Below are 24,634 nucleotides of genomic sequence, written 5' to 3' on the forward strand. Positions count from 1 at the left end.
CTATATGGCAGGACAGCAGATCAAGATGGGCTTTTACATTCTTAAAGGGGTACTCCGCTGTTCAGCATTTGGAACAAACTGTTCCGAACACTGGAGCCCGCACCGGGAGCTCATGACATCATAGCCCCGCCCCCTCATGACGTCACACCCCGCCCCTCAATGCAAGTCTATGGGAGGGGGCGTCACGGCTTTCACGCCCCCTCCCATAGACTTGCATTGAGGGGCGGGGTGCGACGTCATGAGGGGGCGGGGCTATGACACAACATGCTCCCGGTGGCGGCTCCAGTGTTCGGAACAGTTTGTTCCAAACGCTGAGCAGCGGAGTACCCCTTTAAAGGGGTGCTCCAGTGCTCTGAACATTTTGTTCAGAACGCTCGGAGCCGGAGGCCGTGATCGTGATGTCATGACCACGCCCCTTGTGATGACACGACCACACCCCTCCAATCATGTCTGTGGGAGGGGGCAAGGCCGGAGCCCGTGATCGTGATGCCATGACCACGCCCCTCGTGAGATCACACCCTCGCCCATAGACATGAATGGAGGGGGTGTGATGTCACGAGGGGCGTGGTTATGATGTCAAAGCCAAGCCTGCCTGAGTCTGTATTAGAGTGACGTACCTCCATCTTGGACATGTTACTGCTGATCTTCAGGAAGGAGAACTGTAAGTCATTGCTGTTGTGTCCGGCTCTTACTGCACAGTACCACAATGGGCACCCAAAGCAGGATAGTCCCCCTGAGAGTGCCCTATGAGCATACTGATACCACCCTACCAAAATGGAAGAGTGTAGGAGTTTCTATGGAAGCACTCCAACCACCATGGTCACTGTGACCCAGACTTTGACCACAGAGGACTAGTACCTTCAGCATTCCCCCTAGGTAGTCCTCACTTGTTCCATCTGGGCTTCCACCGGGCTGTGTTGCAGACATTTGGGGCCAATTCCTGTGGGTTCACCAAAGAATCCCCTCATACTCTAGGCAGTGGTCCCCAACCCAGTCCTTAAAGGGGTAATCCTGGTGCCAGAAAGTTAAACAGATTTGTAAATGACTTCTATTTAAAACTCTTAATCCTTCCAGTAGTTATCTGCTGCTGTATGCTCCAGAGAAAGTTGTGTAATTCTTTCCAATCTGACCACAGTGCTCTCTGCTGACACCTCTGTCCATTTTAGGAACTGTCCAGAGCAGAATAGGTTTGCTATGAGGATTTGCTCCTACTCTGGACAGTTCCTGACATGGACAGAGGTGTCAGCAGAGAGCCACTGTGGTCAGACTGAAAAGAAATTGAAAAGAAAAGAACTTCCTCTGTATCATACAGCAGATGATAAGTACTGGAAGGGTTACCGTAAGATTTTTTTTTAATAGAGGTAATTTACAAATCTGTATAACTTTTTGGCACCAGTTTAACTTTCTGGAACCAGTTGATTTGAAAAAAGTTTTCCACTGGAGTATCCCTTTAAGGCCCACCAACATTCTGGTCTTTTTCCAGTTTCATTTACAATTCAAATCCTGGATTGTTGGAGGGTCTTGAGGACTGGGTTGGGGACCTCTGGTCTAGCTGGTCGATCCACCCCTATGTGAGGTTTTACAATACAACACTCTTTTTTTGGGACTGTCTAATTTTTTTAAACAGAGAATCTGGGTATCTGAGTTTTTTTTTTTAAAGCCACATATCCGATAAAAAACTAAAAGAGGTGGGATGTAGAAGTATGAGGGGCGTTAGTCAATGGCAGACAAGTTAGGTAGTTTGCTTTGCTAGGTAGGGGGGGGCATTTACTTTTTCACTGGGAAACAATGAGGGAATCATTTTAGTGGACGGAAACGGGTCCTGATGTTTGGTAACGTACGATAAAATCTCATAGATACTCACTAAAAGCCGCGATCGCCAACACCAACGTGACAACAATGGACGTCCACGATACCCATAAGGCTTTTTTCCTGTAGTTTTGGGCTTCCTGTGGCTTAAGTTTTGTGCTGCTCTCTAATAAACCTGAATAAAAGAAAAACAGATGTACAAATGTTATGATATGAACAGCCGTAACATACATAATCATTGCGGGGGATTTATCAAAGCTTGTGCAGATGAAAAATTGACCGGTTGCCCATAGCAACCAATCAGATAGCTACTTTCATTTTCCAGAGACCTTTTCAGAAATGAAAGAAGCGATCTGATTGGTTGCTATGGGCAACTGGGCAACTTTTCATCTGCACAAGTTTTGATAAATCTCCCCCAATAGCTATACATTGTATCCATGGGCGTAGGAACTGCAGCAGACACAATCTCCCGCCATTGTAATGAAGAAAACACATGTGGCTAATGTTTTCTTCATTACACTGGGTATCCGCCACTTTAAGAAAAAGTGCATGATGGGAGGGGATAGACGTGACTGCCAGTGATGTCAGCCGTCTCTACGTAAATTTTTTTTCCACATGAGATATCTCCTTTAAAGTGGTACTCCGCTGCTCAGCGTTTGGAGCAAACTGTTCCTAACGCTGGAGCTGGCACTGGGAGCTTGTGACGTCATAGCCCCGCCCCCTCATGATGTCATGCCCCGCCCCCTCAATGTAAGTCTATGAGAGGGGGCGTGACGGCTAAACGACCGAGCCCAATTTTACAAATCTGGTGTGTGTCTCTTTAAAGGGGTACTACCGTGCTGACAACTTATCCCCTATCTAAAGGATAGGGGATAAGTTGCCTGATCATTGCCTGATCTCGCACGCAGCACCCCGCTCTCATCAGGCCCCGGAGCCAACATCCGCTCCGGGTCTGATGACGGGGCCGGAGTATAGGGACGCCACAGCTCCGCCCCCGTGTGACATCACACTCCGCCCCCTCAATGCAAGTCTATGGCAGAGACTTACATTGAGGGGGCGGAGCGTGATGTCACATGGGGGCGGAGCCGTGACGTCACGATACTCCGGCCCAGTGATCGGCAGTCATCAGACCCGGAGCGAGGTTCTCTCCGGGGCCTGATGAGAGCGGGGTGCTGCGTGCGAGATTGCGGGGGTCCCCAGAGGCCTCTGGGGACCCCGTGCGATCAGGCAACTTATCCCCTATCCTTTAGATAGGGGATAAGTTGTCAGCACAGTAGTACCCCTTTAAATTATAATAACTTTGAATAGCTTTTGCTGAAGTGATTCTGTGAATGTTTGTTCGTGACATATTGTACTTTATATAAATTTTACATTTTTGTTGATAAATGCAGCATTTTTTTTTTGCGAAAAACTCAAAAATGTTATAAAAAAATTGAACATTTCTGGTGTTTTTTTTTTCCATAATTTTTTATGGCGTTCACTGTGCAGTAAGAATGATGTTAACTTTATTCTTTGGGTCGGTAGGACAATGCCAATACACAATTTATATAGCTTTTTTTTTTTTTTCACAACAAAATACTTATTTTCCTCTTTTTAGTGTTGTCATGTTCTGACAGTCATAACTTTTTTATTTTTTGTCCAACGCAATTGTGTGACGGCTTATTTTTTGGCAGGATAAGCTGTACTCTTTATTGGTACAATTTTTACGATATGATAAGTACTGAACACGGCATCTATGTGGTTAATGCTGCCAAGAGAAGCGCGATCTTGGTCTTGGCAGCTGCGATGGGATCCCGGGTTCCCACCGCCGATCTCCTGCACAGAGCAGGCAATCAATTGGACGTATGCATACTATTGCTTGAACCTGTCGCAAGATGGGATGTAGGCATACGTCCTATATTCGGAAGGGGTTAAAGGGGTACTTCGGGGAAAACCTTTTTTCTTTTAAATCAACTTGTGGCAGAAAGTTAAACATATTTGTAAATTACTTCTATTAAAAAATCTTAATCCTTCCAGTACTTATTAGCTGCTGAATGCTACAGAGGAAATTCCTTTCTTTTTGGAACACTGATGACATCACAAGCACAGTGCTCTCTGCTGACATCTCTGTCCATTTTAGCAACCATGCATAGCAGACATATGCTAAGGGAAGCATGGTGGCTTAGTGGTTAGCACTGCTGCCTTGCAGTGCTGGGGACTTGGGTTCAAATCCCACTAAGGACAGCAATAAATAAAGCGTTATTATTATTATTATTATTATAACGTCAGCAGAGAGAACTGTGCTCGTGATGTCATCAGAGAGCATTCCAAAAAGAAAAGAATTTCCTCTGTAGTATTCAGCAGCTAATAAGTACAGGAAGGATTAAGATTTTTTAATAGAAGTAATTTACAAATATGTTTAACTTTCTGCCACCAGTTAATTTAAAAGAAAAAAGGTTTTCACCGGAGTACCCCTTTAAGCATAGTTATTTTCTTACATGGTTATTTTTTAAAAGTAGTCAAATAAAACAAAAACCTATATAAATTGGGTATCATTGTAATTGTATGGACCTACAGAATAACCACAACATGAAATTTTTTACCGAAAAGTGAACTGCATAGAAATAAAGTTGCAAAATTGCAGTGTTTCTATTTTTTATTTTTTTATTTTGCCCTTGTCTTTTAACCACCTAAAGGAATATTAAGGTAAAATATTTTTTTTCATATCAACTGGCTCCAGACAGTTAAACAGATTTGTAAATTGTTCTATAAAAAAAAATAGAACACCTCTGTCTGTCTTAGGAACTTTCCAGAGCAGAAGCAAATCCCGATAGCAAACCTCTCCTGCTCTGTACAGTTCCTGAGACAGACAGAGGTGTCAGCAGAGAGCACTGTGGTCAGACAGAAAAGAAGAACTCAACTTCAGCAGCTGATAAGTATTGGTAGGATTAAGATTTTTTAATAGAAGTAATTTAGAAATCTTAGCGCACCAGGACATACATTTACATCCTACAGCTGTATTGGTCTCCAAAATTTCTGATGGCAGTCCATGGTTTTAACCACAGTCCCAACATCAAAAAGTTTTATAACTAAGGCTGGGTTCACACCACGTTTTGTTAAATACGGTTCCCGTATACGGCTGGGAGGAGGGGGGCGGGGCTTAATCGTGGCGCCCACACTCAGCCGTATTCGGGAACCGTATTTAATGTATGTCTATGAGCCGACCGGAGTGAACCGCAGCCTCCGGTCGGCTTCGTTTTCGGCCGTATGCGGTTTCCCAACTGTAGGCAAAAACGCGGTCGACCACGTTTTTGCCTGCGGTAGGGAAACCGCATACGGCCGAAAACGAAGCCGACCGGAGGCTGCGGTTCACTCCGGTCGGCTCATAGACATACATTAAATACGGTTCCCGAATACGGCTGAGTGCGGGCGCCGCGATTAAGCCCCGCCCCCTCCTCCCAGCCGTATACGGGAACCGTATTTAACAAAACGTAGTGTGGACCCAGCCTAAGATGTACAGCTTGAAACAAGTCAAATCTTATCTGTATGAGACTTTTTTCTTTGGTCAACTTAAAAAGTGTGACAACGCAGCAAGGCTCTGGGCACTAGAGGCCGCCTGTATCTCTAGTGCCTGATGCCTGACTACATTGACTCCACCTTTCTCCGTTACATGTCCCAGCCTCGGAAACAGTCCGACCGGCGAGGCTGGGATGGCAAGTTCCTAAGTTAAAGGAGTCTACCTGTGATAATTTTACTGTATATCACTAACATTCCTTGTGAAGTACTTTTGTTCTCCACAGGTTATGCAACATTTAAGAAGAAGTGCGTGACAAACTTGTCACAAAGTTTATTTTGTAACCATTTGAGTAAGTGTATGTGCCCGGCTTTTAGCCATGATTCCTTACTAAGAACTTCCAAAGTGTACCAGAACTGTGGAGAGGTACAATGAAAAGATGTATATAACGTTAGAGTAATATATTTTTGCTTATTCTCTTTGCACAAGTAAATATTTATGTTGGTGTACTATAATGGTTATTGAGTATTGTAATAGAATGTATATAATGGCCCTTATTTACTAAGAGTGTTGTGTAGGTTTCTTTGTGGGTTTTAATTCCCTACAATTTATTTTCCACGGTATTTACTAAGGTTTCCCTACATTTTCCACTTTCCCTACATTTTGCTTTTTTTACACATGTTCTGATCTGTCGGGTTTTCTTCAGCTGAAATCCACCACATTTTATGTGGAAACCTTAGTAAATATGTAAATTTTTTGTGAAAATGTCGGGACCACGCCCCTTTTCGGGGACCACGTCTGGCGCAGACAGAATTTCTGGCGCAATGCGCCAGAATCTGGTGCACAACACGACAAAACATGTTGGTTTTGCAATAGTAAATGAGGGCCAATGTGTTTGTACAAAATTTCAAGATGTACAGGAGGTATCCTGACCCGGTCAGGGAAAGCATAGCCACTACCTCAACAAGAACAAATTCCTGCAAGGTACAAAGATTAGCTCACAATATAGTGTACAAGGTTATGTACCACACATAGTCAGTTCATATGTAAACACTTAAGTTAGGACTGTAACTGTCCCAGCCCACAAATGTCCAATGTATATGCAAAACTGGGGGGAAAAAGTTGGTGCGTCTTATACGGCGAATACACCCCTATCGCGGCGGTCCCTGCGGCCATCAACGGCCGGGACCCGCGGCTAATACAGGACATCACCGATCGCGGTGATGCCCTGTATTAACCCTTCAGACGCGGCGATCAAAGCTGACCGCCGCGTCTGAAGGGAAAGTAACACTAACCCGGCTGTTCAGTCGGGCTGTTCGGGACCGCCGTGATTTCACCGTGGCGGTCCCGAACAGCCCGACTGAATAGCCGGTTTAGTGCTTACAGGACACCGGGGGGGACCTTACCTGCCTCCTCGGTGTCTTCTCCGTTCAGGGATCCCCTGTATGGCCGGCGCTCTCCTTCCTCATCATCACGTCGTCGCGTCGTCGTGATGGAGGCGACGGAGAGCGAGGATACCCGGCCGGCAGCAGAGACGTTCCGGAGCGACGGGGACACGGCGACAGCGATAGAGCGACATCCAGGGCAGCGGTGACGGGTCCGGAGCGGCGGGGACACGTGAGTATTACCTCCTATGCAGTGGTCTTCAACCTGCGGACCTCCAGATGTTGCTGGGAGTTGTAGTTTTGCAACATCTGGAGGTCCGCAGGTTGAAGACCACTATTGGGTTCAAAATCTTTATTTTTTTAGATTTTGCCCCTAAAAATTGGGTGCGTCTTATACGCCGGTGCGTCCTATAGGACGAAAAATACGGTATATAGTATCACACTACTTGTTGAGTTCTGGGGATAAGTATTAAGACCCGAAGGGGCCCCAGCAGCCAAAGCATTGGGTAGATAGCCTCCGGCAGCCCAAGCTGCAAACTTGTGTGTACTATGGTCTAAAATGTGTTCCTAGAGCAGTTACAAAGCTCATTAATCCCACATGTTTACCAAACCAAAGAGCATGTATGGACATTTACAGTGCTACATCGACTCGTTTCCACCTTGTTCTATAACCAGACCTGTGAAGGACATTTTGGAACTGCCCCAGGAACTGTCACTAGGCTCTAGTCAGAGGGAAATTGAAAAAAAAAAAAAAACAATTTTGAAACTTTTTGGGGCCTTCAACTTTCTGCTGCGCACTTCACGGTCACACTGACATGTTATCTTATTTCTGTGGGTCAAAAAGGATCCCAATGTTTACATGCTTTTCTCCTACTGAACTGCTTTTAAAAACAGACAACATAAATATGTAAAAAATTGTCCTATTTTTGCCCCTAACTTTTCTTTTTTCTCTCGAATAGGAGGCTGTAAGAGGACTAATTTTTTGCGCCATGATCTGGTAGTTTTCATCAGTGCCATTATTTGTTTTGATGAAACTTTTTGATCACTTTTTATAATTTTTTTCTCTGAAAATCAGCAATTTAGTTGTTTGGAATTTGTTTTTTTACACTGTGCGGCATAATAAACATTATATTTTAATTGTTCGGACATTAATGCATGTGGCAATACCAAATATATAGTGGGGTTTATTTTTATTTACCTTTTTTTTTTTTTTTTTTTTACCTTTTTTAGGTATTTATCTTTAATGGGAAAAGGGGAATTTACACTTAGGGGACTTTTAATAGCAATTATTAGATTGCCATATACTGTTCTTGTGCAGCCTGGCTCTGCACGCCACAGAAGAAGGTAAACCTTCCTGTAAGCGGGAGGAAGGTAAGAGACCTACAGCAGCCAATTGCATTCATCGAACTTATGCGACTGCATTATGGGGGGGTCCAATGAGCCCACCTAAACCCACCGGAACCTCGATTTGCACTATAGATGCCGTGATCAGCAGTGATCACGGCATCTATAGAGTTAATGGCGGACAACAGCGTAATCACTGAGGCCACCATCATCGGCTTTAGAGTTGCGCCATAAATGTACTGTGTTGTGTGTAACGTTACTCACTACAGCACCGTACATTTATGGCCCATGTCCCTGAAAGGGTTAAATAGAGAAGGAATAGAGAAATAGGAATGTGGCCTTCACACATAGGAATGATTTGTAAGATGCGCAGCATCAAACCGTGTGCAGGAGAACAATGGAGCAGTTGCCCATGGCAACCAATTAGATTCTAGCCATTATTTTTCAGAGGTCTTTAAAAAAAAATGAAAGCTGGAATCTGATTGGTTGCTAACGGCAACTGCACCACTGTTCCTTTTGCACAAGGTTTGATAAATCCACCCATAAATAATGATAATTCTGTCTCCATCGGCCGCCCCTGTTGGGGAAAAGGTTGGGAACCAGGCAGTGAGTCAATGAGGAGATTCAACCCGACTCCATCTCATCACTAACCCCAAAATGTTTGACTGATCTTCGCCAAAAATGGTTGGATTTTCACTTTTTATTATTTTATTTAAATATCATTATCCCTTAAAATAATAGATAAAATATTTAAAATGAGACAAAAAAATTAAATAAAATACAAACAGGTAATCCGTATCCATGTTTAACGCACAAAGAGGAAAAGGTGAAGCCTAAAGAGGAAAGGGAGGAGCATAAAGAGGAAAGGTGGGGCCAAATGATGAAGGGGTGGGGTTTACAGAGGAAGGGGTGGGTCTTGAACAGAAAAGGTGTGGTCTTGATAAAAAGGGGCAGATGAATTTAGATAACAGGGTGCATGATTTTAGTCAGGCCTAGGGCAGTGTAAAACTGTCTTCTGGTCCGACACTGAATATTGTCCCCCCAGTTCCTGACACAGCATCATAGCAGGATTATCATTGGCTGCAGAGTCTAAAGTGGGTTTCATTGCTGGTATACAGCTGGCATTACAGTGATCGCTCAACTTACAATGGCCTCAACATACAATAGTTTCAACATACAATGTTTTTTTCTGGACCATTGTGACTTTAAATCAGACTCAACATACAATGCTACAGACGGTCCAGATCTGTGAAACATGAAGAACCGACCAATCAGAATGGGCATTTTACTGGTAAATCACCTGTATTACTGAAGTGCATGCACTGACTGTTTGTCTGGTAGCGCCCCCTACTGTACAGGGAGGTATTACATGTTCTGCACTCTTTACCTGTATTACTGAAGTGCATGCACTGACTGGTGTCTGGTAGCGCACCCTACAGTACAGGGAGGTATTACATGTTCTGTACTCTTTACCTGTATTACTGAAGTGCATGCACTGACTGGTGTCTGGTAGCGCCCCCTACAGTACAGGGAGGTATTACATGTCCTGTATAACTCTTTACCTGTATTACTGAAGTGTATGCACTGACTGGTGTCTGGTAGCGCCCCCTAGAGTACAGGGTGGTATTACATGTTCTGTACCCTTTACCTGTATTACTGAAGTGTATGCACTGACTGGCTGTCTGGTAACGCCCCCTACAGTACAGGGAGGTATTACATGTTCTGTACTCTTTACCTCTATTACTGAAGTGCATGCACTGACTGGTGTCTGGTAGCGCCCCCTACAGTACAGGGAGGTATTACATGTTCTGTACTACTCTTTACCTGTATTACTGAAGTGTATGCACTGACTGGTGTTTAGTAGCGCCCCCTACCATACAGGGAGGAACTAAAAGTTTCGTACTACTCCTTACCTGTGCCAGGGTTAGCTGCTCCTTTGGACACCAAGTAAGGGCGGCTCCATTTGGGACATTGTGTGTAATGTATAGAACCCTGAAGAAGCTCTTGTTCTCTACCAAAACCATTGTTCCCCCAACAGGGTGCCTCCAGCTGTTGCAAAGCTACAACTCCCAGCATGCCCGGACAGCCAACGGCTGTCCGGGCATGCTGGGAGTTGTAGTTTTGCAACAGCTGGAGGCACCCTGGTTGGGAAACACTGACATAGACAGTGATTACAGCTCCCAGCAGACCTTTCTTACTTTTATATGTAAGGATTTGCTTTATCTATATTAGTTATCTACTTATTTTTCTTTAATCCTCACTTTTTCCTATTTTTGGATGACATTTTGTTGGCTTCAGAACCAATTACCAGGTTTCCATAGAGTAATGGTCTCAACATACAATGGTCTCAACATACAATGGTCGTCCTGGAAACAATTAATATTGTAACTTGAGGGACCACTGTATACACCTGGAAATATATTTCTAGGAATCTAAAATTAGTTTCTGGAAAATAAAACCTTGAGCAGATCGAATGATTTCCTGGCGATGACGTTTTCCTTATAGAGAGGGAGAAGCATCCGACTCCACCATCAGGCATAGAGCAGAGTATGAATCCCGAAATAGCCCGCGATTGCTTCCTCCTCCACATCCCATCTGTATCTATGTCTGTCGCTTTCTATTACTGTGCCTGCACTTTCCTATTTCTATCTCAACTCTGCATATCAAAAATCTTCCCCTCCCCCCTCCCCATGCTGGTCCCCATAGGGACTGTACAGGTGGTGCCAGTTCCTTTCCCTCTATTCTCCAGCTGTTCCCTGAGCCGGGGTCCTGCCATATGGTCGTCAGTCGCCTTTGTTCTCCCTTTTTAATCCCTTGTAAAGCATTTGATAAATCCTTGTGCGGCTGGAATCATCCGCTGACAATCAATAACTATATTTAGTGGAGGGGCTGGTGACGACATTAACCCTTCATGTCATCCGATGGCGGGGAAAAAATCACAGGAAATGTTGTTGGGACCCCCATGTAGTTGGCGGTGAAAGGGTGAAGGTTTATCTTCGGTAATCTCTATACTGTAACAATCCTGCTTACTGTATATTACAGATATGAGATGGAAGAGATGGACAACTGTATAGACTCAAGTGTTATATTGGTAATACATCTGTATTTGTTTATTTATCTATCTCATATCTATCTATTTATATCATATCTATCTCATATCTCTCTATCTATCTATCTATCTCATATCTATCTATCTATCTATCTCATATCTATCTATCTATCTCATATCTATTTCATATCTATCTCATATCTATCTATCTAATATCTATCTATCTCATATCTATCTATCTAATATCTATCAATCTATCTATCTCATATCTATCTATCTCATATCTATCTATCTCATATCTACCCCATATCTATCTATCTCATATCTATCTCATATCTATCTCATATCTATCTATCTCATATCTATCTATCTCTTATCTATCCCATATCTATCTATCTCATATCTATCTATCTCATATCTATCTATCTATCTTATATCTATCTATCTCATATCTATCTCATATCTATCTATCTCATATCTATCTATCTATCTTATATCTATCTATCTCATATCTATCTTATATCTATCTATCTCATATCTATCTCATATCTATCCCATATCTATCTATCTCATATCTATCTATCTATCTATCTATCTCATATCTATCTCTCTCATCTATCTATTTATATCATATCTATCTCTCTCATATCTATCTATCTCAAATCTATTTATCTATCTCATATCTATCTATCTCATATCTATAAATCTATCTCATATCTATCAATCTATCTATCTCATATTTATCTATCTATCTCATATCTATCTATCTCAAATCTATCTATCTCATATCTATTTATCTATCTATCTCATATCTATCTATCTATCCCATATCTATCTATCTCATATCTATCTATCTATCTAATATCTATCTCATATCTATCTATCTCATATCTATCTATCTCATATCTATCTATCTCATATCTATCTATCTAATATCTATCTCATATCTATCTATCTCCTATCTATCTATCTCATATCTATCTATCTCCTATCTATCTATCTATCTCATATCTATCTATCTCATCTCTATCTATCTCATATCTATCTATCTATCTATCTATCTATCTATCTATCTCATATCTATCTATCTATCTCATATCTATCTATCTCATATCTATCTATCTCATCTCTATCTCATATCTATTTATCTCATCTCTATCTATTTCATATCTATCTCATATCTATCTCATATCTATCTCATATCTATCTCTCTCATATCTATCTCTCTCATATCTATCTATCTCATATCTATCTATCTCATATCTATCTCATATCTATCTATCTCAAATCTAATCTATCTATCTCATATCTATCTCATAGCTATCTGTATATCTTTCTCATATTTTTCTCATAAATCTATTTATCTATTTTTCTAGCTTTGTTATGTTTATTTATCTCCTCTATCAATTTCAGTGTTTCCCAACCAGGGTGCCTCCAGATGTTGCAAAACTACAACTCCCAGAATGCCTGGACAGCCTTTGGCTGTCCAGGCATTCTGGGAGTTGTAGTTTTGCAACAGCTGGAGGGACCCTGGTTGGGAAACACTGATCTATTTATTTATCTATCTGTCAAAAAAAAAATTCTGTTCCATATTTGTAAATGTAATTATCTTACGTCTATCTAGCTATATACTTTTTATCTATCTATAAACTATTTATCTCCCATCTATCTCATATCTATCAATCTATCCATAAATTATACTATTTAATTCCTAGTTAATTATATATGTTTCTATCTCATAATTACATATTTATCTATGTTCTATCTTTTATATATATATTTATACTATTTATCTATCCACCCACTATCTCTTTATCTATCTGTGCCTCTCAGTGATTTGTCGCCTCCTCAGTTAACTCCTCATGTCAATGGTTTTCTGCCTCTGCTTTGATTTTACGCTTTCCTCATCTGACTCGGTTTTAAATTATTCATTGTATCCTTGAAGCATCTGAATAGCTGAGAGCACCGACAATGAGCACATGACACACACATATACCACAACAACACACGCCATCCAAAGACACACAAGTGCCATATACAAAGACACACAATACATCCTACACAGGTACAACATATACAGAAATACCTGTATAGATGAAAGGACCTGTGATGAGCAAAAGAATCACACAATCACACACAGTCCTTGTATACATCCAATAATGTGCCAAACCCACAACACCATAACATCAACAATACAATAATATCAACAATACAATAATATCAACAACACCATAATATCAACAACAACATAACATCAACAATACAATAATATCAACAATACAATAATATCAACAATACAATAATATCAACAACAACATAACATCAACAATATCATAATATAAACAACAATACAATAATATCAAAAATACAATAATATCAACAACAACATAACATCAACAATATCATAATATAAACAACAATACAATAATATCAACAATACAATAATATCAACAACAACATAACATCAACAATACAATAATATCAACAATACAATAATATCAACAACACAATAATATCAACAACAACATAACATCAACAATATCATAATATAAACAACAATACAATAATAACAACATAACATCAACAATACCATAGACACACATACATGCATACATATACAGTAAATCAAATAACCCATACACACACACCTATACAACTAATACACGACTAAAACACATGGCCCTCATTTACTATTCTAAACCCGACTTGTTTTGTCGGGTTTTTTGTCGCATCTTTGTCTGTGACATGTCGCAGACATCGTGCGCCAGTCAGCGACACGATGCAACATTTTTTCCCGACAGACCCGATGTGGATTCTCCCAAACCCGAAAAAGGGGCGTAACCCGACATTTCTGAGCTTTCCCACGTATTTATAAAGGTTTCCAACCTGAATTTGTTGAATTGTTGTGGATTTTTTCCCGACAACTCAGAGGAGTTGGAAACCAAAACCAACAAAACCCAGTGCGACAAACAGGATGCGACATAATAATAAATACCAAGGGAAAAAAGAAGTCGGGTAAGAAAGAAAGATAGACTTAGAACCCGATTTTCTAAGTAAATGAGGGCCATTTAATATACACAAAAAACGCATGCGCCACATACACACAATTACACACAGTTCTCATACACAGCCAAAAATGTGCCAAACCCACAACACCATAACATCAACAATACAATAATATCAATAATACAATACCATAATATCAACAACAACAATACCATAATATCAACAATATCATAATATCAACAATACCATAATATAAACAACAACATAACATCAACAATACAATAATATCAACAACACTATAACATCAACAATACAATAATATCAACAACATCATAACATCAACAATACAATGATATCAACAACATCATAACATCAACAATTCACTAATATCGACAATACCATAGACACACATACATGCATACATATACAGTAAATCAAATAACCCATACACACACCTATGCAACTAATACATTAAACACATTTAGTATACACAAAAAATGTATGCCACACACACACACACAATTACACACAGTTTTCGTACAAAGCCGACAATGTGCCAAACCCACAACACTATAACATCACCAATACAATAATATCAACAATACCATAGACACACATACATGCATACATATACAGTAAATCAAATAACCCATACACACACCTATACAACAAATACATTAACAACATTTAGTATAGACATTAAACCTATGCCACACACACACACACAATTACACAGAGTTTTCATACACAGCTAACAATGTGCCAAACCCACAACACCAGAACATCAACAATACTGTTACGCCGAGCGCTCCGGGTCCCCGTTCCTCCCCGGAGCGCTCGCCTCATCCTCGTTGCTGCAGCGCCCCGGTCAGATCCACTGACCGGGTGCGCTGCGGTACCGCCTCCAGCCGGGATGCGATTCGCGATGCGGGTGGCGCCCGCTCGCGATGCGCACCCCGGCTCCCGTACCTGACTCGCTCTCCGTCGGTCCTGTCCCGGCGCGCGCGGCCCCGCTCCCTAGGGCGTGTGCGCGCCGGGTCTCTGCGATTTAAAGGGCCAGTGCACCAATGATGGTGCCTGGTCCAATCTTCCCAATTACCTTGATTGGCTTCCATCTGCTCCCTGCCTTTATCTGACCTCCTCCCATGCACTTCCTTGCCGGATCTTGTTGCCCTTGTGCCTAGTGAAAGCGTTCCCTTGTTTGTTCCTAGCCTGTGTTCCAGACCTCCTGCCGTTGCCCCTGACTACGATCCTTGCTGCCTGCCCCGACCTTCTGCTACGTCCGACCTTGCCTTTGTCTACTCCCTTGTACCGCGCCTATCTTCAGCAGCCAGAGAGGTTGAGCCGTTGCTAGTGGATACGACCTGGTCACTACCGCCGCAGCAAGACCATCCCGCTTTGCGGCGGGCTCTGGTGAAAACCAGTAGTGACTTAGAACCGGTCCACTAGCACGGTCCTCGCCAATCCCTCTCTGGCACAGAGAATCCACCTCCTACCAGCCGGGATCGTGACAGTAGATCCGGCCATGGATTCCGCTGAAGTTCCTCTGCCACTTGTCGCCGACCTCCCCACACTGGTCGCCCAGCAAGCCCGACAGATTGCCCAACGAAATCACCAGCTGGCATACTTGACCACCGTGACACTGCAACTTCAGTCACAGATACAGCAGCTGCTGCCGCAGATACAGCAACTTCAGTCACAGACACAGCAGCTGCAACAACCATCTCCTCCGCCGGCTCCTGCAACTCCTCCGCAGCAACCGGCCGCTCCTAACCCCTGCTTGTCCCTGCCGGACAAATTTGATGAGGACTCTAGACTCTGCCGTGGTCTCCTTTCTGGAAAGGCCTTGTCTGGGGCCACACCACTCTGGGACCGCAATGATCCTGCCACAGCCACAGTCCAGTCCTTCTTCGCTGAGGTCCGTGGTGTCTTCGAGGAGCCTGCCCGAGCTTCTTCTGCCGAGACTGCCCTGCTGAACCTGGCCCAGGGTGTTTCTTCCGTTGGCGAATACGCCATTCAGTTCCGTGCTCTTGCTTCCGAGTTGTCCTGGAATAGTGAGGCTCTCTGCGCGTCCTTTAAAAAAGGCCTATCCAGCAACATTAAAGATGTTCTGGCCGCACGAGAAACTCCTGCTAACCTACATGAACTCATTCATCTTGCCACTCGCATTGACATGCGTTTTTCCGGATGGCGTCTGGAGCTCCGCCTGGATATGGACTTTGTTCGCACGAGGCGTTTTTTCTCCCCGGCTCCTCTCTCCTCTGGTCCTCTGCAATCCGTTCCTGTGCCTCCCGCCGTGGAGGCTATGCAAGTTGACCGGTCTCGCTTGACACCTCAAGAGAGGACACGACGCCGCATGGAGAATATTTGCCTGTACTATGCCGGTACCGAACACTTCCTGAAGGATTGTCCTATCCGTCCTCCCCGCCTGGAAAGACGTACGCTGACTCCGCACAAAGGTGACACAGTTCTTGATGTCAACTCTGCTTCTCCACGCCTTACTGTGCCTGTGCGGATATCTGCCTCTACCTTCTCCTTCTCTACTATGGCCTTCTTGGATTCCGGATCTGCAGGAAATTTTTTTTTGGCCTCTCTTATCAACAGGTTCAACGTCCCTGTGACCAGTCTCGCCAGACCCCTCTACATCAATTGTGTTAACAATGAAAGATTGGACTGTGCCGTGCGTTACCGCACGGAACCCCTCCTAATGTGCCTCGGACCTCATCACGGAAAAATTGAGTTTTTGGTCCTCAGGTTCTTTGGCCCCAAGAAGAGGGGGAGACCCAAGGGGGGGGGTACTGTTACGCCGAGCGCTCCGGGTCCCCGTTCCTCCCCGGAGCGCTCGCCTCATCCTCGTTGCTGCAGCGCCCCGGTCAGATCCACTGACCGGGTGCGCTGCGGTACCGCCTCCAGCCGGGATGCGATTCGCGATGCGGGTGGCGCCCGCTCGCGATGCGCACCCCGGCTCCCGTACCTGACTCGCTCTCCGTCGGTCCTGTCCCGGCGCGCGCGGCCCCGCTCCCTAGGGCGCGCGCGCGCCGGGTCTCTGCGATTTAAAGGGCCAGTGCACCAATGATGGTGCCTGGTCCAATCTTCCCAATTACCTTGATTGGCTTCCATCTGCTCCCTGCCTTTATCTGACCTCCTCCCATGCACTTCCTTGCCGGATCTTGTTGCCCTTGTGCCTAGTGAAAGCGTTCCCTTGTTTGTTCCTAGCCTGTGTTCCAGACCTCCTGCCGTTGCCCCTGACTACGATCCTTGCTGCCTGCCCCGACCTTCTGCTACGTCCGACCTTGCCTTTGTCTACTCCCTTGTACCGCGCCTATCTTCAGCAGCCAGAGAGGTTGAGCCGTTGCTAGTGGATACGACCTGGTCACTACCGCCGCAGCAAGACCATCCCGCTTTGCGGCGGGCTCTGGTGAAAACCAGTAGTGACTTAGAACCGGTCCACTAGCACGGTCCTCGCCAATCCCTCTCTGGCACAGAGAATCCACCTCCTACCAGCCGGGATCGTGACAAATACCATAGACACACAAACATACAACATGCATACATATACAGTAAATTAAATAACCCACATGCCATACACACAACATCAGATGTACAAATACACACAAACAATATATGCCACATAAAAACAACACAGATTTACATTACAAAAAAAAAGTGCATATGTGCATTGGCGTTGTATGCAATGTGCACAACTGACGCATACACTTCACATATGCCATATACACATCTCAAGCCATTCACACAAATACATGCAAACAAAAGATGCCACATTAAAACAACACACATTTACAATAAAAAAAAAAGATAAACACATCATATACACACACTTCATATGTGCCATATAACCATCACAAGCTATTTAATCAAACACACACAGGCCAAATAAATAAATAAATGAATAACACAACACAAACACAACAAATACAAAACACACACAGGCCAAATGAATAACACAACATAAACACCACAAATACAAACACACACAGGCCAAATAAATAAATAAATGAATAACACAACACAAACACAACAAATACAAACACACACAGGCCAAATAAATAAATAACACAACACAAACACAGCACATACAAACACACACCAGCCAAATAAATAAATAACACAACACAAACACAACAAATACAAAACACACACAGGCCAAATAAATAAATAACACAACACAAACACAGCAAATACAAACACACTCCGGCCAAATAAATAAATAACACAACACAAACACAACAAATACAAACACACACACAGGCCAAGTAAATAAATAAATACATGAATAACACAACACAAACACAACAAATACAAACACACACAGGCCAAATAAATAAATGAATGACACAGTACAACACAAACACAACAAATACAATCACACACAGGCCAAATAAATGAATAACACAACACAAACACAACAAATACAAACACACACAGGCCAAATAAATAAATGAATGACACAGTACAACACAAACACAACAAATACAATCACACACAGGCCAAATAAATGAATAACACAACACAAACACAACAAATACAAACACACACAGGCCAAATAAATAAAAAAATAAAATAAATAGAAGAGCACAAGCACAACAAATACAAACACACATACAGGCCAAGTAAATAAATACATGAATAACACAACACAAACACAACAAATACAAACACACACACAGGCCAAATAAATAAATAAACAAATGAATAACACAACATAAACACAACAAATACAAACATACACACAGGCCAAATAAATAAACAATTGAATAACACAACACAAACACAGCAACTACAAACACACACAGGCCAAATAAATAACACAACACAAACACAACAAATACAAACACACACAGGCCAAATAAATAAATAAATAAATAAATAAATAAACAAATGAATAACACAACATAAACACAACAAATACAAACATACACACAGGCCAAATAAATAAATAATTGAATAACACAACACAAACACAGCAACTACAAACACACACAGGCCAAATAAATAAATAACACAACACAAACACAACAAATACAAAACACACACAGGCCAAATACGGTAAATAAATAATTGGATAACACAACACAAACACAGCAACTACAAACACACACAGGCCAAATAAATAAATAACACAAACACAACAAATACAAACACACACAGGCCAAATAAATAAATGAATAACACAACACAAACACAACAAATACAACCACACACAGGCCAAATAAATAAATAAACAAATGAATAACACAACACAAACACAACAAATACAACCACACACAGGCCAAGTAAATAAATAAATAACACAACAAATACTGTACAAACATACACAGATTTAGTACCGCTACCATAACTGGAGATTGCCACATGCCATGCTCTGGTGCCAGTAACATATCACAGACCAGGCACTTGAACAATCACTTGTAATACTATTCCTGACCATGTATATGACTTGTGTACGCTGCACCTCACACCCCCACATGGTATGTCACCCCCCAGGAAGATTCCCCCCCCAGGATATTTATTAAATAACACAAAGGTCCCCTAAAAGCAGTGCTTCCAAACCAGTGTGCCTCCAGCTGTTGCAAAACTACAACTCCCAGCATGCCCGGACAGCCGTTGGCTGTCCGGGCATGCTGGGAATTGTAGTTTAGCAACAGCTGGAGGCACACTGGTTGGGAAACACTGCTCTTAAAGTAATGCCACATAATAACTAGCATCAGAGTAGTTTACCATGACCAACATTTGTTGCAGAAATGAATGAGACTGTTTCATTCATCTGACTGGGTGATGCAGAAATCCATGTGGTCCCTGCAGACACAATCCATTCAGATGTCCCCAAATTTTCTGCAACAAATCAGTCACATGTGAAGTTACCCTTACAAACGTGGGCACATAGGGCACGGTCTTCCCTGCCCACTGTCTTCAGCCCCCTCACTGCTCCATAACATCCAGAAATACTGTACATCTGACATCACTAAGGGTTAACCAAAAGATTAATATTATATATTAAATAAGGATTAGCTAAATCCAATGGACGTCCTATAGTGATCCCTACAGTGGAAAGGAAACAGGACAATGATCCAGATCTAATGTAGAGATCAGATATATAGGGGCAGGGATGTGATATAATGGAGGGATCAGGTATATAGGGGCAGGGATGTGATATAATGGAGGGATCAGGTATATAGGGGCAGGGATGTGATATAATGGAGGGATCAGATATATAGGGGCAGGGATGGGATATAATGGAGGGATCAGATATATAGGGGCAGGGATGTGATATAATGGAGGGATCAGATATATAGGGGCAGGGATGTGATATAATGGAGGGATCAGGTATATAGGGGCAGGGATGTGATATAATGGAGGGATCAGATATATAGGGGCAGGGATGGGATATAATGGAGGGATCAGATATATAGGGGCAGGGATGTGATATAATGGAGGGATCAGATATATAGGGCAGGGATGTGATATAATGGAGGGATCAGATATATAGGGGCAGGGATGTGATATAATGGATTGATCAGATATATAGGGGCAGGGATGTGATATAATGGAGGGATCAGATATATAGGGCAGGGATGTGATATAATGGAGGGATCAGATATATAGGGGCAGGGATGTGATATAATGGAGGGATCAGATATATAGGGGCAGGGATGTGATATAATGGATTGATCAGATATATAGGGGCAGGGATGTGATATAATGGAGGGATCAGATATATAGGGGCAGGGATGTGATATAATGGAGGGATCAGATATATAGGGCAGGGATGTGATATAATGGAGGGATCAGATATATAGGGGCAGGGATGTGATATAATGGATTGATCAGATATATAGGGGCAGGGATGTGATATAATGGAGGGATCAGATATATAGGGGCAGGGATGTGATATAATGGAGGGATCAGATATATAGGGCAGGGATGTGATATAATGTAGGGATCAGATATATAGGGGCAGGGATGTGATATAATAGAGGGATCAGATATATAGGGGCAGGGATGGGATGTAATGGAGGGGTCAGATATATAGGGGCAGGGATGTGATATAATAGAGGGATCAGATATATAGGGGCAGGGGTGTGATATAATGGAGGGATCAGATATATAGGGGCAGAGATGTGATATAATGGAGGGATCAGATATATTGGGGCAGGGATGTGATATAATGGAGGGATCAGATATATAGGGGCAGGGATGGGATATAATGGAGGGATCAGATATATAGGGGCAGAGATGTGATATAATGGAGGGATCAGATATATAGGGCAGGGATGGGATATAATGGAGGGATCAGATATATAGGGGCAGGGATGTGATATAATAGAGGGATCAGATATATAGGGGCAGGGATGGGATATAATGGAGGGATCAGATATATAGGGGCAGGGATGGGATATAATGGAGGGATCAGATATATAGGGTCAGGGATGGGATATAATGGAGGGATCAGATATATAGGGGCAGGGATGTGATATAATAGAGGGATCAGATATATAGGGGCAGGGATGGGATATAATGGAGGGATCAGATATATAGGGACAGGGATGTGATATAATAGAGGGATCAGATATATAGGGGCAGGGATGGGATATAATGGAGGGATCAGATATATAGGGGCAGGGATGTGATATAATGGAGGGATCAGATATATAGGGTCAGGATGGGATATAATGGCGGGATCAGATATATAGGGGCAGGGATGTGATATAATAGAGGGATCAGATATATAGGGGCAGGGATGGGATATAATGGAGGGATCAGATATATAGGGGCAGGGATGTGATATAATGGAGGGATCAGATATATAGGGACAGGGATGGGATATAATAGAGGGATCAGATATATAGGGGCAGGGATGGGATATAATGGAGGGATCAGATATATAGGGGCAGGGATGTGATATAATGGAAGGATCAGATATATAGGGGCAGGGTGTGATATAATGGAGGGATCAGATATATAGGGGCAGGAATGGGATATAATGGAGGGATCAGATATATAGGGGCAGGGATGTGATATAATGGAGGGATCAGATATATAGGGGCAGGGATGTGATATAATGGAGGGATCAGATATATAGGGGCAGGGGTGTGATATAATAGAGGGATCAGATATATAGGGGCAGGGATGGGATATAATGGAAGGATCAGATATATAGGGGCAGGAATGGGATATAATGGAGGGATCAGATATAAAGGGGCAGGAATGGGATATAATGGAGGGATCAGATATATAGGGACAGGGATGGGATATAATGGAGGGATCAGATATATAGGGACAGGGATGGGATATAATAGAGGGATCAGATATATAGGGGCAGGGATGGGATATAATGGAGGGATCAGATATATAGGGGCAGGGATGGGATATAATGGAGGGATCAGATATATAGGGGCAGGGATGTGATATAATGGAGGGATCAGATATATAGGGGCAGGGATGTTATATATTGGAGGGATCAGATATATAGGGGCAGGGATGTGATATAATGGAGGGATCAGATATATAGGGGCAGGGATGTGATATAATGGAAGGATCAGATATATAGGGGCAGGGATGTGATATAATGGAGGGATCAGATATATAGGGGCAGAGGTGTGATATAATGGAGGGATCAGATATATAGGGGCAGGGATGTGATATAATGGAAGGATCAGATATATAGGGGCAGGAATGGGATATAATGGAGGGATCAGATATATAGGGGCAGGAATGGGATATAATGGAGGGATCAGATATATAGGGGCAGGGATGTGATATAATGGATGGATCAGATATATAGGGGCAGGGATGGGATATAATGGAGGGATCAGATATATAGGGGCAGGGATGTGATATAATGGAGGGATCAGATATATAGGGGCAGGGATGGGATATAATGGAGGGATCAGATATATAGGGTCAGGGATGGGATATAATGGAGGGATCAGATATATAGGGGCAGGGATGGGATATAATGGAGGGATCAGATATATAGGGACAGGGATGGGATATAATAGAGGGATCAGATATATAGGGGCAGGGATGTGATATAATGGAGGGATCAGATATATAGGGACAGGGATGTGGTATAATGGAGGGATCAGATATATAGGGACAGGGATGGGATATAATAGAGGGATCAGATATATAGGGGCAGGGATGGGATATAATGGAGGGATCAGATATATAGGGGCAGGGATGTGATATAATGGAGGGATCAGATATATAGGGGCAGGGATGGGATATAATGGAGGGATCAGATATATAGGGGCAGGGATGTGATATAATGGAGGGATCAGATATATAGGGGCAGGGATGTGATATAATGGAGGGATCAGATATATAGGGGCAGGGATGTGATATAATGGAGGGATCAGATATATAGGGGCAGGGGTGTGATATAATAGAGGGATCAGATATATAGGGGCAGGGATGGGATATAATGGAAGGATCAGATATATAGGGGCAGGAATGGGATATAATGGAGGGATCAGATATAAAGGGGCAGGAATGGGATATAATGGAGGGATCAGATATATAGGGGCAGGGATGTGATATAATGGAGGGATCAGATATATAGGGGCAGGGATGGGATATAATAGAGGGATCAGATATATAGGGACAGGGATGTGATATAATGGAGGGATCAGATATATAGGGGCAGGGATGGGATATAATGGAGGGATCAGATATATAGGGTCAGGAATGGGATATAATGGAGGGATCAGATATATAGGGGCAGGGATGGGATATAATGGAGGGATCAGATATATAGGGGCAGGGATGGGATATAATGGAGGGATCAGATATATAGGGGCAGGGATGGGATATAATGGAGGGATCAGATATATAGGGGCAGGGATGGGATATAATGGAGGGATCAGATATATAGGGGCAGGGATGTGATATAATGGAGGGATCAGATATATAGGGACAGGGATGGGATATAATAGAGGGATCAGATATATAGGGGCAGGGATGGGATATAATGGAGGGATCAGATATATAGGGGCAGGGATGTGATATAATGGAGGGATCAGATATATAGGGACAGGGATGGGATATAATGAAGGGATCAGATGTATAGGGGCAGGGATGTGATATAATGGAGGGATCAGATATATAGGGGCAGGGATGTGATATAATGGAGGGATCAGATATATAGGGCAGGGATGTGATATAATGGAGGGATCAGATATATAGGGGCAGGGATGGGATATAATGAAGGGATCAGATGTATAGGGGCAGGGATGTGATATAATGGAGGGATCAGATATATAGGGGCAGGGATGTGATATAATGGAGGGATCAGATATATAGGGCAGGGATGGGATATAATGGAGGGATCAGATATATAGGGGCAGGGGTGTGATATAATGGAGGGATCAGATATATAGGGGCAGGGATGTGATATAATGGAGGGATCAGATATATAGGGCAGGGATGGGATATAATGGAGGGATCAGATATATAGGGACAGGGATGGGATATAATGGAGGGATCAGATATATAGGGACAGGGATGGGATATAATAGAGGGATCAGA

General features: G+C 42.8%; 1 protein-coding gene across 1 annotated transcript in view; it reads right to left on the bottom strand.

The window, feature by feature from the left end:
• TMEM163 (transmembrane protein 163) overlaps positions 1 to 24,634 on the bottom strand; it is a 174,997-nt gene that overhangs the window by 142,692 nt on the left and 7,671 nt on the right. The window contains exon 2 of the mRNA XM_056533239.1: positions 1,865 to 1,984. Coding sequence (XP_056389214.1) covers positions 1,865 to 1,984 — 120 coding nt within the window. The remainder of the gene's footprint in view (positions 1 to 1,864; positions 1,985 to 24,634) is intronic.

This window comes from Hyla sarda, chromosome 8 (genome assembly GCF_029499605.1).
Source record: "Hyla sarda isolate aHylSar1 chromosome 8, aHylSar1.hap1, whole genome shotgun sequence".
Lineage (NCBI taxonomy): Eukaryota > Metazoa > Chordata > Amphibia > Anura > Hylidae > Hyla > Hyla sarda.